This window comes from Lagopus leucura, unplaced genomic scaffold, assembly GCF_019238085.1.
Source record: "Lagopus leucura isolate 7727_CA_CO unplaced genomic scaffold, USGS_WTPT01 Super-Scaffold_100002, whole genome shotgun sequence".
Classification (NCBI taxonomy): Eukaryota; Metazoa; Chordata; class Aves; order Galliformes; family Phasianidae; genus Lagopus; species Lagopus leucura.
The window spans coordinates 50600511-50615053 of record NW_024962263.1 but is presented as its reverse complement, the minus strand read 5'-3'; the positions used below and the strand labels follow the sequence as shown (position 1 = coordinate 50615053).

Here is a 14543-nt window from a genome sequence, read left to right as displayed (position 1 = left end):
TCCTCCCCCCCGTTTCTCGGCCCCCCTCCCCCCCACCCCCCCCCCCCCCCCCGCCCCCCCCGCATTACCGCGCTCCCGTTCAGCCGCTCGCCCCGCCGGGTCCCGCGGGCAGCAGCGCCACCTCCTCCAGCCGCGAGCAGCCGGGCCGCCCGCCGGCGCCGAGCAGGAGGCAGGGCAGCGGGCCCAGCTCCTTGCCCAGCACGCTGCTCGCCTCGTAGCTCTGCGGGGAGAGAAGCGCGGAGAGTGAGGTCGTCCCGGATGCGCGGCTCTCAGACACAGGGCGTAAGGGAAAGTGCTCAGAACGGATGGAAGGAGCGAGCGCTTTGGGTTTCTGCTAATTAATTACATCTCATTGTCGTGTAAAGTGCTGCCTCCCCGCCGGGCTTTTAAAAATGAATCGTTTAAAGTAGTGGGGGAGGGGGAGGGAAGTAAGTTTGACCTATTTTGCTGAACCCACCTCTTTCGCTAAACCCACCGGTGCTTCCTTTACGCAGCCTTCCTGCACCGGCGGGACCTCACACGCTGCGTACCGATGACCTCCTCAGCATCAGAACAACCCTTGCCGTACGCGATAACCACATCCAGCACCCGTTCGAGGTACCGTTCGGCCCCGCAGCCCGACTCGCCGTGCGGTGGCACGGGTGGCCGTGCCGGTCCCACTCAGGGTTGCCATGGGGCAGAAGTGGCTGAGCCCAGCCCCATTGCCCAGGGAAGGGACTGCAAAACATCACCCCCGTGTACCTCAGCAGCGCTGGCAGCACAAATAATAATTTAAAAAACTACCAGCAGCCACTCGAAGTGGTGCTTCTTGTGGTTGATGTACAGAGAAGTGCTGCTTTTTAAAATGCAGCCAGTTTTGAGATGGAAATGCTAACGGGAAAAAAAAAAAAAAAAAAAAAACCCCCCCTTCATATAAAAAGGAAAAAAAAAAAAAAAAAAAAACAAAAACCCAAACCCACAAAAAAAGCAAAGCTGTGTTTCAAGGCCGGGCTGGATGTGGCTCTGGGCAGCCTGGTCTGGTGGCTGGTGACCCTGCACATAGCAGGGGGGTTGAAACTAGGTGATCATTGTGGTCCTTTTCAACTCAGGCCATTCTATGATTCTAAATACCAGCATTATAACAACCAAAACATGAAGAAGAGGTTGTTTGAATCTAATATATAGAAAAAGTTACATTCTGTCAGCCTGTAATAAAACCAGACACATCCTGAAAAATTTTGAAGGACTTTGCAGCTATTTAAAGAGCTAACGTCGTTTGGAAATGTATTCTTAATGAAACATACACCCTGTGGTATAAGAAAAGTAATACACAATTTCAGAGAATCCTCATACTTAAAGGATTGTCCAAGAATCACATTAAAACCATGGGGCACATAATTGCAGATTACCAGAACGCTGTATAAATGTGGGGAAGCAAAGTGAACCCCATAGGTACCACCTAAGTGCAGACACTTACCGAGGATGATTAACCAAAAAGACAAGCTGACCCTTGCCCCCTTCCACGTGCAATGGGAAGAGGGGTCTCCAGCTCCTACCAGGACTTAAACACTTTCTGAAGGTGCTGCTCCTTCTCTACTGATCAGCTGGCAGCCAATGGCAGCCACACACCTGCCCTCAGTGCCTCACTTACCTGCGATAAATCTGGGTCACTGTGCCAAATGTCAGGGTTCTTCTGATAGCCCAGAATAAGGAGTAACTACTTCATGGTTACATAAGCTGCACTTTAGCCCATGCATCCCGGCGGCTTATGTGTATTTCATTTATATAGATCCCAATTACAAAGTATTACTTTGCATGCATTTTGCAATTTGCTGTAGCATTACCGCCCCTCAGTAATTTTGTGTTTGTGCCTTGATTGTTTTTTTAGGGTTCAGAAGCCAGGAAAGGTAGAATGCTCGGACTGTAGCTTCACTGTCCGTGGACTCTAAAGCCTGGCTACTGCCCACTGTAGCTCTGAATGTCTGGACACTGCTATTGCAAGTAGCTGTGCATCCACATCTAAGCTAAAGCTGTCTACACATCCTGCCTGCAGCACCCCTGAGATGCAATAGCAGGGCATCAGCAGGTGCAAGGTGCAATTGCCAAAGGGGAGGTTTGTGCTAGGAGCACACTAACACACTTCAAACCACTCAGTCCCAGGCTGAACAGAAGAGGAAAAATATTTCTAACGAAATCTCCTACTGCTTTCAGTGCAGTTCTGAGAAGAGCTGCCTGGAAAGGTGGTGGGACCTCTATCTTTGGATGTCTTCAAGACCCTGCCAGACGAAGTCATGATTGACCTGACCATGTGTTGGCAATAGCCCAGTGTGAGGGGCAGGTCAGACACCAACCACAGAATCATAAAATGGCCTGGGTTGAAAAGGACCATAAAGATCACCTAGTTTCAACCCCCCTGCCATGGGCAGGGTCGCCAACCTCTAGACCAGGATGCCCAGAGCCACATCCAGCCAACCTCCAGCATCCCTTCCATTTCTATGATTCAAATATCTTCCCTTTTGACTTGCAGCATCTTCAGAACTCTGCCACTCTATGTAGTTTAACTCTCATCGACAACCACTATACCTACCCCATCCACATTGGCAGCAGACATCAGGAGAGAAGAGATTGTTCTTTGTAGCAGCTGGAAAGAAGAAATGAACATGTTTTGATCATGACAAAAACTACAGGTGTTGGAAAACATTCTGTTTACAGATAAAACAGTCACATTAAACAAAGATACATTATTCCATTATAGCATAGTTTTATTTCTCCGGACAAAAAAGCAGGGGAGAGGTGACACAAAAGATGCTTAGAATAGGAATGTGAAAATACAAGTTCCTTGCAGGCTGTGGGGAGCTTCCCAAGAGCCCAACCCAAGACAACCCTTCTGCTGGACCTGATGCTTTATTTTTTTGGGTACCTCAGGCTGAGCTCAATGACTGTGCTACTCGATCAAGATCTGGGACCTGGATTCTCTGTGCAATGACACACAAGTCCAGCATTAGATTAAATTATGGGATACTCTTACATCTTTTCTTTTTTCTTCTAAAAGAGCTTTTATGAAATTGCCATTTACAGTACTCATGTATCCACATATCTAGCCTCAATACACTCCATACACTGATGCTCATTTTTTGTCATACCTTTACTTTTACTGTACTTTGAGATTGGGATGGACAACTCAAGAAGACTTCCAGCTGCATTTTCAAAACGGGTGAAATGACAACTTCAGAGCACTGGCTGCAATACAGCAGTCCACTGAAGCGTGCAAATAATGATGGAAAAACACAAAGAATGGAAAAGTTATCAATCATTAAATCAAAACACAAACAAACAAAGAACAGCTTACTTATTTCCTAACCACTTTGCTGATAGGCTTCTAGTTGAAGAGCCCTGTTAAAAACTTCAGCTGATAACAGCAAATGGAGCTCTTCTGTTGGTGGACATAAGTAACATTAATGGAGGACCTAAACTCTTCTAGCAAAAGTATCTTCTTTTCTTATGTTCACACAACATGTGGGGAGGCTGTGATCTATACTCGACTCACTTAATAAAATATTAATCACATAACCTTCTAAAAGTTATGGCCAAAAAAAAAAAGAGAAAAATATAGAGTTGGCCTAAATGATTTGTTGATTTGGACCCTCACTGAGCAGACACTCAACATTTGCAGCACGCACGCACTTAAGCCATATGCACAAAATTAAGCACAGGCACAAGTACTCAATGGAATATGGTCTTAAATAAGTGTTGATGCCACATTGTTCTCCAAACAAAGCAGAAGCGTCCTTGAGAATACAGAAAAAAGATCATGAAGTACACTACTATGAGTACATGGATACCTCCTTGATTTTTGCACGACAGTATCATGTAGGACAACTTTTGCTTTATTTTCATCTTTTCCCCCCCGAGGTTTTACACAGCAGAGCACATGCAATAAAACCTCTTGTATTTAGGAAAATGGTATATATTTCAAGGGGACTGTAATCACCTTACTACTTCTGCTTTTTTTAAGTTTTCCCAATACAGAGAAGCCCCTTTCCTTCTTTTTACACTCAGCACTCTCTTACCTCCTCATGCTTTTATCCCACCAGGTATCTCAAGAGTAAGCTGGCTAAGTAACTGAAGGGGATACTCCCCAAGAAAATGCCAGTGTGATGCAGGCTGAACCTTTCACATGGTAACAGGTCACATTTGTGACAGCTCTACATCCAAAATTATTCAATTTCCTCTTTAGAAAGGCTGTACATTTCATTGGTCTGAAAGGCATCTCTTTCACATTTATGTAAATCACAGCAAAGATCACAGCTTGCTACAAAACCGTGGTGAATTACTGACATAGAGGGTAACAATATTGGGTAAAAAAATACTTTTCAAGGAGCTTAAAATCAGGCCTGTGATTTATGTGGCACGTTCATTAAAAGAAACACTACAATGCAGTAGGATTTGAAATCTTTATAAGCAAAAACTTAGCTTGGAAACTGTGGTGGCTACAAATTCAAACCATTCCATATCTACTTGTATCTTTCTTAATAAATTAATCTAACCTTGCTGGTTTTATCAGTTCATCAGCAATAAAAATACTACGTCTCAGTTCTAGGAAGGAACAAAGTGCAGCCTGTGCCTGCAGGAATTATTTCATCACCTATTGCTGTTATGGCTACATCTGCAGAACACCTGGAATTCTACAGAGCACCTTGACTCTCACCTGTCCTGGGGATACAGTTCCAACTTTCCATTGCCACATCTGTCACATGTAGGCCAGGAGAAAGCAGTGCTCTCATTAACTCCAACAACAGTACCTGCAGAAAATGGTATTTTTATTTACAAGATAAGAAATGTAAGCTAGCAAACACAGACACTACTGGCTTCACAGCAAGTTCGGCCATTTTCAAAAACAATGATGCAAGTTAAACTCCATTAATAATAGAGTTGTTCTTCATCTAGGCTGATTTAAGACAGATCAGATCTGACCCAGAGATTGAAGTGTGTGCTTAAGAAGAGAATGCCAAAGATACTTTGGACTAATACAAAGGGCCTAGCGAGTTTTGGCAAGAAAAACATTCTGAGTTTTATGAGAAGCAGTAAAGAGTTTATTATGCTTTATGGTAATGATATGCTGAAATAATTAGCACTGTTTATGGAGAAAATTCTTACAAGCATTTCGAACTAAACATGGTGGAACAGCGGAAAGACCAAAACTACAGTAAAATAAGCCCTCAGTCTAGTACAAAAGGTGCACAGACTAAAAATTCCAGCTCTTTTTGAAACAGAATCTCACAGTTGTATAATAGATTCAATGAAATAAGCCCCTGGAGACCAGGGAGCATTTGCACAGTCTGTAAAACAGGTTGTTAATCTCCTGTGTTGCAGACTCTCCTGAGACAAGGGCCGTCAGAAGGGACGAAATGATACATAAACAGCAAACCCGCGTTTCCTTTGGGAATTCAAAGGACAGCAAGCCTGAAGATCAGGAAAGCAACTTCTCAAATGTAACATTTATGACCCGATTTCTGTATATATAACAAAATAACATGGATTACACTTTTTTTTTTTTTCTTATATTTAACTTCTTGGAGGGTAGCAGGAAAAAAATTGTGATGCACTGTGGGTTTCTATCAGCATTTGCAAGATAGACAATTCCTGCCCCAGCACGGGCTTGCTCCCTTGCTAATGGAAAAGAAAAAACTGATTATTTTGCTGAATTTTTTTCCTTTTTTGTAACAACCTTTTTTTTTTTTTTTTTTAAATCCCCTTTTATGACAGATCTGTTTCTCTCTACACATTTCAACTTGGGAGATTGGCTTTTTACATGGCAGAGAGTAACATGACAAGGCAGAACAGTTTCAAGCTAAAAGAGGGGAGATTCAAATTTGATGTCAGGAGCAAATTTTTCACTGAGAGGGCAGTGAGGCACTAGCACAGCTGCCCAGAGAAGCTGCGGTGTCCCATCCCTGGAGGCACTCAAGGCCAGGTTGGATGGGGCCCTGGGCAGCTGAGGTGGTGGGGGGCAGCTCTGCCCATGGCAGGGGGAGGCTTTAGGGTCTTTTTCAACCCAAGCCACTGTATGAATTTTTCTGCCAGTTGTGTGCCATACTGCAACTACAGGATGCCAGTGCACAAGCAACACAAATCCATTTGAGGAAGATGTATCAGGATCATTCTGACATTATGCCTACTGGAGAAGTTTATTTTGATGAAAACATGGAGTTCCCTCATGAGATCACCAGAGATCACTGAAGTCAGAAGAAATACAACTCTAAACAGCAGCATATCTAAGAATCCTGCAACAGTCTTTTGCATCCTGCATGCAAAGTGATTTTTAAGCTGCTGATCATCTGTACATTTTTGTAAGTCTTTTAGATTTTGCTTGTTTTTTTCAAACCTTTTAGACATTCTCCTAAGATCCTTCTTTTAAATGGAAACATACACAGCCAAAATTAGCTTTTCACTTCCACACTACTCTTCTGGATTGTACCTGACAACACCGAGAAGAAACTGACAATAGCTCAATTAGGACAACACCTGGAAAAACAGATCTTGAGTGAGGGATGCAAGGAAGGGCTAAGGACTCAAAGTAACACTCTGGTTAAAGTGCTCCAAAAAAGGAAAAAAAAAAAAAAAAAAAAGGTGTTTACACAAGCAGTTGTCTGTTAGTTGGTTACCCTGATTAATAGATAGGAAAGAAAAAAGATGCAGTCCAAAAGCCCTAAGTAAGACAACTGACTCCATTTTGTTCAGACTGCAAATAGGGAAACTGAAAAAAAGAAACCTGAGTAAGGGCTTAAAGACAAAAATACCCAGTGTAAAAATTCAATCACTGGATGTGAATCATACACTAGGCAAACATCATTAATCACGTAATAGTCCCACGCAGCATACGTGGTATGAACTAACTAGAATTTGCTCGTAAGCATGGTTAAGATTAAGAGCAGTTCTCTACAGTGTGGACTGCCAACATTTAAGTCACACTGACTGCTAATATATGGCAAAAAGACGTTACAAATCACTTTGGCATGAATAGTGAAAACAAATGTATTAACCCTCAGCTCACAGGTGAGAACCACAGACTGATCCTGGAAAGAAGAATAAACTGCCTTGTGGAAAGCAATCACAGGTTCTTACCAGGTACCTGAGTGGGTGTGATCGGGCCTCCATGAAATTTGTGAGAAACTCAGTGGCTATGCTTGTCACCCATTTTTCTGATGGGGGAGAAAGGATTTGACCAAGTATAACTGGAAGACTTCATTTAGCAGAACACTATTACAAACACATGAAGACAATCTGCTCCAAGGGCTGTTCCACTGATTAAAAGGAAGCTTTTCTAGTGAAGGTTGAGATACTCTGCCAGCTCCCTGAAAGGCAGAGGTGCAGCAAGTAGGGCAAAAGAGCATGAAGGAGCAACACTTCAAGTAGGGGTAAAGAAAGCCTTTGCAGCTCCTTTCAACATTTGATGAGAGGACGCCTGCACACAGCACACGAAGGTGACCAACAGTAAGGGAAGTAAAAGGAGGACACAGAGAAAAACAGTGAACACAGCAATCCTGCTGCTCACTGAAAGTCAGATTAACCATTTGGTGAGCTTTTTATAGATGAGACAGAGGTGGTGAGTGACCAAGACAATTTTTCTCCATCAAATTCACGTTCCCACCAATAAAATAGTGCTAATATTATTATTTTCACTTCTTTTCATTAGAAAGCTGTAAGCTTTAAGCATTAGCTACCAAATCCCAAAGCAGTGGATATGTTTTAAATGCAATTAAATAATTTTAGTTAGTTACACAAAAAAGTGAAGGTTGCAATCTATATATAGCAGTAGCATAGGGTTAAGGATGATGCTTCATATTCTACATTGGTTCAAAGGTGTGGAAACATGCTGATAGTAGCCACCCCAGGCAAATTTCATATCAAGCAAGATGAGATTGTAGGATTAATTTATCCTGATGTCATTCTACCATCTTTAATAAAGAACAAGGAAAGTGTTACACCTCTAACATACGTAAAGTAAGCGTTTGTTTACACATGGATTACAAAGATGTCTTTGCCTTGCTTTACTGAAAAAAGAAAGGACAGGCACTTTTGCTTTATATACACTGTGAATGGGATGAAAGAAGACAGGTGCTTTGGGTAACCTAGTTATTAGTGTAACCTAGTTGCGGTGAGTAAGGGCAGAGGAGTAGTAACTCTTAGCATAACTACTGCAGAAGTGAAAATAAAAAGCATTTCCTACCCAGTGACAGAAATATCTTTCAAGTACCTCATGGTATCAGTGGAAGATGTACATAATGACCAAAGCTTAGAGAGCCTGTAGTTGTGCGTGTTTTTCATTATATAGAGTTCAATGTTTGCCACTTCAAGATGGCTTATATATCAATCACGGAGGCATTGCTAACTTGCGGCTCTACCCTAGAGAAGGTAAGTTTAGTGGTTTAGCTTTGAGTGGTTTAAAACGGACTTTCCTCTGTATTGCTGTATAGCTGAGAGGATTAATTTGTAATTACTATTTGCTCTTATTTCAAACATCATTTCAAACATTCAAGTGAATACTTGGAAGTGTAAATGTAAAACGGTGTCAAGAATTTTGTACAAGGGCTGCTGGAATTGTAAGAGTTGGATTAAAAAGGGAAAATGTCTTTAAAAGCCAAAAGTTACTTGGCTTTTAAGGACTTTTCCCTACAGGCACTCTGCAAATTGGGTGCTTAAGAAGTCTGAGTAAACGGTGTTAGAAGATACTGTGTATGAAATGTTTCTACACAATTCAGAAATATTAGAAAACACACTGCAATAAATGTTTCTGCACGGTTAGCAGTAGGACTACACTATCAGACAAGGCAATGATCCAAAGTGGCTGGTGAGCGAATCTCAGCTAAGTTAAGCTTGGTGACTGTGGTGAAATATTAAATTGCCCCACTGCAGCAAAGCTCCAGGAAAATTAGACAGTAACCCCTATCATTCAGAGTCTGGCTGACATATCTTCTCCATCTGCCTGAAAAATATTGTTATCCCTTACTGTTGCCAGTATCAACATGGTGATGTGAACAGAAGGCTTCTGAAAGAAGATGGTGATGGAAGGAATATGACCAAACAGACTGCACATCAAACATTTATTCTGGGGCATCAGTGAGTGGGAGCAGCAGGCAGGCAGAATTTGGCCAGCAAAAGACAAACAAAGCCCACAAAGAAGCACAAAAACTTAAATATCCTAATGATCTACAGCAGTACGGTGCTTTTTCATCCTTGCACCCTGTTTGTGCAAGAAATCAATACGAGAACCTGAAAGATTAAAGTGAACACAAATAATTAACCACATTCATTTCAGAAAAGGCCAATACGAACCTCTCACAGCACAAATGGAATTGGCCTGTGTGGTAGAATCCAGCTCATCGAGTTTGACAGGGCCAGGCAGCTCACTGAGGTCAGCATCAGCAGCCGAGCACAAAAGAGGCTTTTGTAATAAGAGAACAGTACGTTCAACACAAATAATCCTACCTGCCAACAAAGACATTTCAACTCAGTACAGTAACAAGGAAAAAGGTGACCATGATAACTGTCATGGCCAATAAAGACATTTGTCACTGCCAGCTACTAAACAGATGGATAGACTCTACCAGGTTTTCTCAATGACAAAATATTTTGCTTTCAGTGATACACGCAGCATGCTCTTGTCACATTTTGTGACTCTCGGGGAAAACAATTCTCTAAAATTCTAACATGCTACAAAAGCAAAGCAGATTCCATCCAGACTGCACTGTACCACGCTGGAAACAGAAAGTTCTTGTCTCTTCCCTAGTAAAAAGCTTGGTCGCCCTCAAGGTTGTTCTATTTTTATTTGTTTGTTTAAGATTACAAAGCGTAGGTGCATGCAATACTTTATTCTCCAAATAAATGAAACCAATGCAACCTCAGTTAGCAAGGGAAAACAGACTGATTAGAGGATGTGGTGACAGGACTCACAGCCACTTACATAGTTGCATTTTGGAAATGAGCAAAGGCATGAGAGGTGAATTACACAGGCGTACATCACACAGAAGGATGGGTGAGCCTCATTCATACAAATGACTAAAAAAGAATGCAGACTGAACCACCATCTCACAGGACCTGCATGGCACCCGAGGGCTCACAGCTGAAATGGTAAAGGAAAGCTTGTAATGGCTTTTTATCTAGGGACATGCAAGTCTTTAGGTTCATTGCCTTTCTCCTTTTGCAGGTTGTAAGTTCAATAAAACAAGATTCTGCAATCAAATATCAATACAAATGAATATTAAAACAAACGAAAGCAAGTTTCTTACTATTTCTGAATCTTCTGTCAGCTAACAAATTTGTTTGAGGTTGGTCTTTAGATTCAACAGTCATCAAGGAAGACTGATAGAAATATTGGTGAACAAATGGTAAGATCACTTAATTTCTTATTTTCTTGGAAGATAAAGAAAAAAAAACCCCAAACTAACAACAACAGAAGAGAAACCTTACAGAAATCCTCCAATTACAACCCCTTTCAGGTTTCTCATCCCAAACTTGCAATGTTTCATCTTCATCTCAGAGTGGAAGTCTATACAGGTTATGTATTACAGTGTTAGTAACGCGGGTGTTAATCTGTTTGATTCCAGTTGCTTCAAAACCACACGTAAAGCTTACCATTTCCCCACAGGGCATCCTTGAAGAAGATGAATCGTGAGGCAACATTGAGGGCTTCTATGATTTCCGTACTGAGAACACATGATGCAGTGACTGACACAGCAACAACTTTTGGAATTCCACGAACTACACTTTGCAAAGTGAAGTCAGTCACAAACAACAACATCTCTCTTTGATTTACAGGAACACTGTGTTTTGTCTATGATTTAAAAAAATAAAAAAATTCAAAATTAGAATGCAGTCATTAATTTTTGGAAGAAGAAAAGACAAGTAACACACTCATCTGTAAGCAACTAATAAAACTGACAAATTACTACACTTATGGCCAGTAAAGAAGAATGAATCAGGTTTTTCATTGTTCCTTAATGCAGTTACAGATTATCCTCTCTACCTTCAGTTAACTTTCCAAAGCTGACCCACTGAGATCTTGGTGCCCTCTCTATCAACTGTCATGTTTTATCGTGACTCATTTGCACATGAAAATAAGTGTCATGAAAAGTTAATTGGATGTTTCTATGAACAAAGACTAAAGTAATTTTTCCCTTAAAAAAGAAAGGCTAACATCACTTCTATTATTAAGAAAATGTTCTATGCACTGTTGTGTGATTCTGAAGAGTACCTCACCCTGTCTAATAGCTCCTGCAAATACAAAGCTGCCGGGTTTTCTTTCTGCACATCCGCAGGTATTTGAATGATACATAGAAGTGTGAAAGGAGATAACTCATAAGAAAGAAACACAGGAAATCACAATGACAATGCAAGTTTTCTGCCTAAGACAGGTACAAAAATTAAGGTATATCAAAACTAATGACGTCACAACCAAAATAACTACATTTCACATTGTATTTCTTCGTATCTGAAAACAGTTACTGCTAAGTCAGTAGCGTTTTAAAACACTGACACTGTGATGATGAACAGGACAGCTTAGATAGACATGAATTTACACATCAGGGATTAGTCCAAAGGCTCTAACAAAATTAGATAGGTTGATAATGAGAGGTTTCTTTCTTCTTTTTTTTTGTTTTCAACACAACTGTTATAATATGTACACGTGTCTGTGATTTTTCCCACAGTTCAGAAAAAAATGAGCTTAGTAAGATTATATTTCATATTTACCAGTCCAAGCAACTTGTAATTTTAAAGATTCTAGTATTTTACAATATTTAAGTGAAATTATTTCAGTTTTGCCTTAAAAGGGCTTTGTTACTATTTTTAATTAGTCTACTGATTAAAAATCATAGGACATTTTAATACTACAATGATTGGAGAGACACATATCCCACAAGTATTTTATCCTTAAAGTTACATTTCTGTGGCACAAGGCAACGCATTGAGAACTCCAACTTTTTATCTTCAGTTAAATTCACACCTCGAAAAAGTTAACCAGACTAAAAATAACTTCTGCTCGTAATGGCAGCTCTTAGGGCAAATACAGTAATCAGGAGTAATGACAGATATAATTCATAACTCAGATATTATGGTTATGCCTTAACGTAAGTTGCCTAATGCATTTACATTATTTCTTTCCCTCATAACTACGTGCATTTGAGTACCTCCTCTGTGCAGATACCATTAAAGCAGCTTCAAAAGGAAGATGCTTTACAGCTGTCCCATGAGAATTACTAGCACATTAAAAGCTGTCTTTCAGAAGAATCAGACAAAAAAAGCAAATAAACATAACAGCAAAAATTTCAACTTATATAAAATCATCATCTTGCTATGTGTGACAATTTGTTCTGAACACAGAGGACACAACAGACAAATAGCAGCAGGACTGAGTTACAAGGAAGGACAGCTCCTTAACCACAGATGGAATATATTTCCCCATATTCCTTCTGTACCACAGTACAGATTCTGAGCAATAATAGAAGCATATTCCCATTCCTCCTTCACACAAACGAAGCATCTCAGAACACTGTTGTTTCAGTGTTTTATTAACACCACTTTTAAAGTATATTTGAATTAACTCATGTTGCAGATTATCTTTGCTAAATGAACTAAACCATAGTCCCTACCTCAGATATCATCACCGAATGATTTTGCACGTGAAGAATAAATCCTCTTGGGAAAGGTAACTGCAATTAACAAGCTCATAACTTTCTGGAAGGATTAGGCAAGCAATACACTAACAGCAGGTAAATACCATGAGCTTTCTAGAGCAGCAATGCAGAGTGTTACCGAGCGCTTACAAAGACGAGGAACTCCCATTGCTTTTCCAATACAGCTTTCAAAAAATTTATAAAAAATCATGCTGTTCACTCACGGAAATCTACTGCTAATAGTTCACCAAGCAAATTCAGGAAACAGCTAGTAAAACTTCAAGAAAGAAGGAATCACAGACTTCTTTCTTCTTGTTAGATGAATTTCTACTCTTCAAAGTCACATCTGTTCCTGCATTCTTCATCTTTTCTCTAATTTAGTGATGAAGTGATTCTACACAAGAATGTTGATGACCTCCAGTGTCTCAGATGTAGATGTTCCCTTATACAAATATGCTTGGCTAGGATATCACTAGTCTGTAATTGATTTATTTCTGTTAATTGAATAGACGCCACAGAATTCCACATATGTACATGTCCTGCTAGCATGTACATTTCTGCTAGCAGCCTGAAGATCTCCCATTAAGCTACCCTAATTTTGCGTATTTAAAAATACTCTGCTGTCACTTAGTATGAAGAAAGCACTGCTGAGTAGTAAGAGCTGCCCCTCTCACAAGCTAAAGCTACTCCCTGCCTAATAATCAAATCACAACTCATAGGCTGCTGAAGCAAGAGGAAGAGACCTACACCACATTTATGTCCCATACTGCTGGGAAGCATTCTCAACTATTTTGCTGTCTGTTCTGGAGTTTCTTTGTCTTTGGTTCATATGCTTTGATTCACGCTTTATTTTCTGTGGTGCTGATGGACAACTGCAAATTGTTTTCCCCAGAGCTAGCTGTACTGAGGGTCCAGTTGCCAGGAAAAAGTAAATAAATCAGCAGCCAAAAAAATCCTTCAACTACTGAGGGAGTTAGCAACATTTCAAAAGGAAGTTGTAGCATAATTCAGAAAAAAATCAGAAACAAATAAAATGTAATTACAAGCTTCCCAGCACAGCGTGGATGGCAGATGTATTTACCTAAAGTTCCTCCTTTCTACTTGTGGGACCCTGAAAGCCAAGTTTGCCAGAGGGGCTTCTGCTGAACAACAACAGTCCACCCACTTGTCTGCAAAGAGCAAAACTGTATCTTTATAAGACCATCACCAGTTACATTCTATACCAACTCAACTGACCGATAACTTTTCGCTGTGTACATCTAAGGACAGCACTTACCTACAAACTGATTTTAATTGCAAGACTAAATTAACTGTCTGTGAGCTCCTTTATTAGGGTGAAATATTACTTTGGGCTAGATGGCAATTTATTCAAATATAATTCACCTTCTAGAGTAAATGGTACTGAAACTGCAGTTCATTTTACCCACTCACAAGCGTTTCGGACCTGGTGATCATTCTTCTCGCACAGCTCTTGAAGGTAATCTGGAAGGTTTTTTTACTCTCCCCTAAACAAGATAAACGCTGGCCTCTTCACATAAACGTTATGTTAATTTTATGTCAATTTCATTGCTAAATGAACAGATTACCTGTGGCCTTAGATACAGTACTCGTGCCCAAAAGCTACAACGTTCATGACAACCACCCATCTGAAAAAAACAGTACAAAAACAGGGAATGAGTCAAATATGGTAAGTGAAATTTAGGGGTACAAAACATCGGTTACCAGCCTTTGAAAGCAACTTACCTGAAGAATTTCCTTTAGATTATGCACAGTTGGTGGCTGGTACAATTTAGAAATCGTCTCTTCCTCATCCACTTCCATGTGTATTTCACCAGACTGAACAGTCAGAACATAACAGAAGCTGGGAGGAGGCAGATTAGTTGTCATCTA

The 14543-nt window shown here is 40.5% G+C and overlaps 1 protein-coding gene and 1 long non-coding RNA gene across 4 annotated transcripts in view; one reads left to right on the top strand and one right to left on the bottom strand.

The window, feature by feature from the left end:
- Positions 1-79: 79 nt before the first annotated feature.
- SPIDR (scaffold protein involved in DNA repair) overlaps positions 80-14543 on the bottom strand; it is a 198927-nt gene continuing 184463 nt past the window's right edge. The window contains exons 13-20 of one of the 3 annotated variants that reach the window (XM_042869748.1): positions 14397-14540; positions 14240-14299; positions 10615-10813; positions 9316-9468; positions 4688-4781; positions 3123-3237; positions 2567-2620; positions 80-220 (exon numbers count right to left, since the gene is read on the bottom strand). In XM_042869748.1, coding sequence (XP_042725682.1) covers positions 80-220; positions 2567-2620; positions 3123-3237; positions 4688-4781; positions 9316-9468; positions 10615-10813; positions 14240-14299; positions 14397-14540 — 960 coding nt within the window. The other 2 variants (XM_042869749.1, XM_042869750.1) reach the window with 2 other exon arrangements.
- LOC122179086 lies at positions 9899-10812 on the top strand. The gene is made up of 4 exons (XR_006178529.1): positions 9899-10110; positions 10187-10367; positions 10479-10536; positions 10628-10812. It is a non-coding gene; the product is annotated as an uncharacterized LOC122179086 (long non-coding RNA).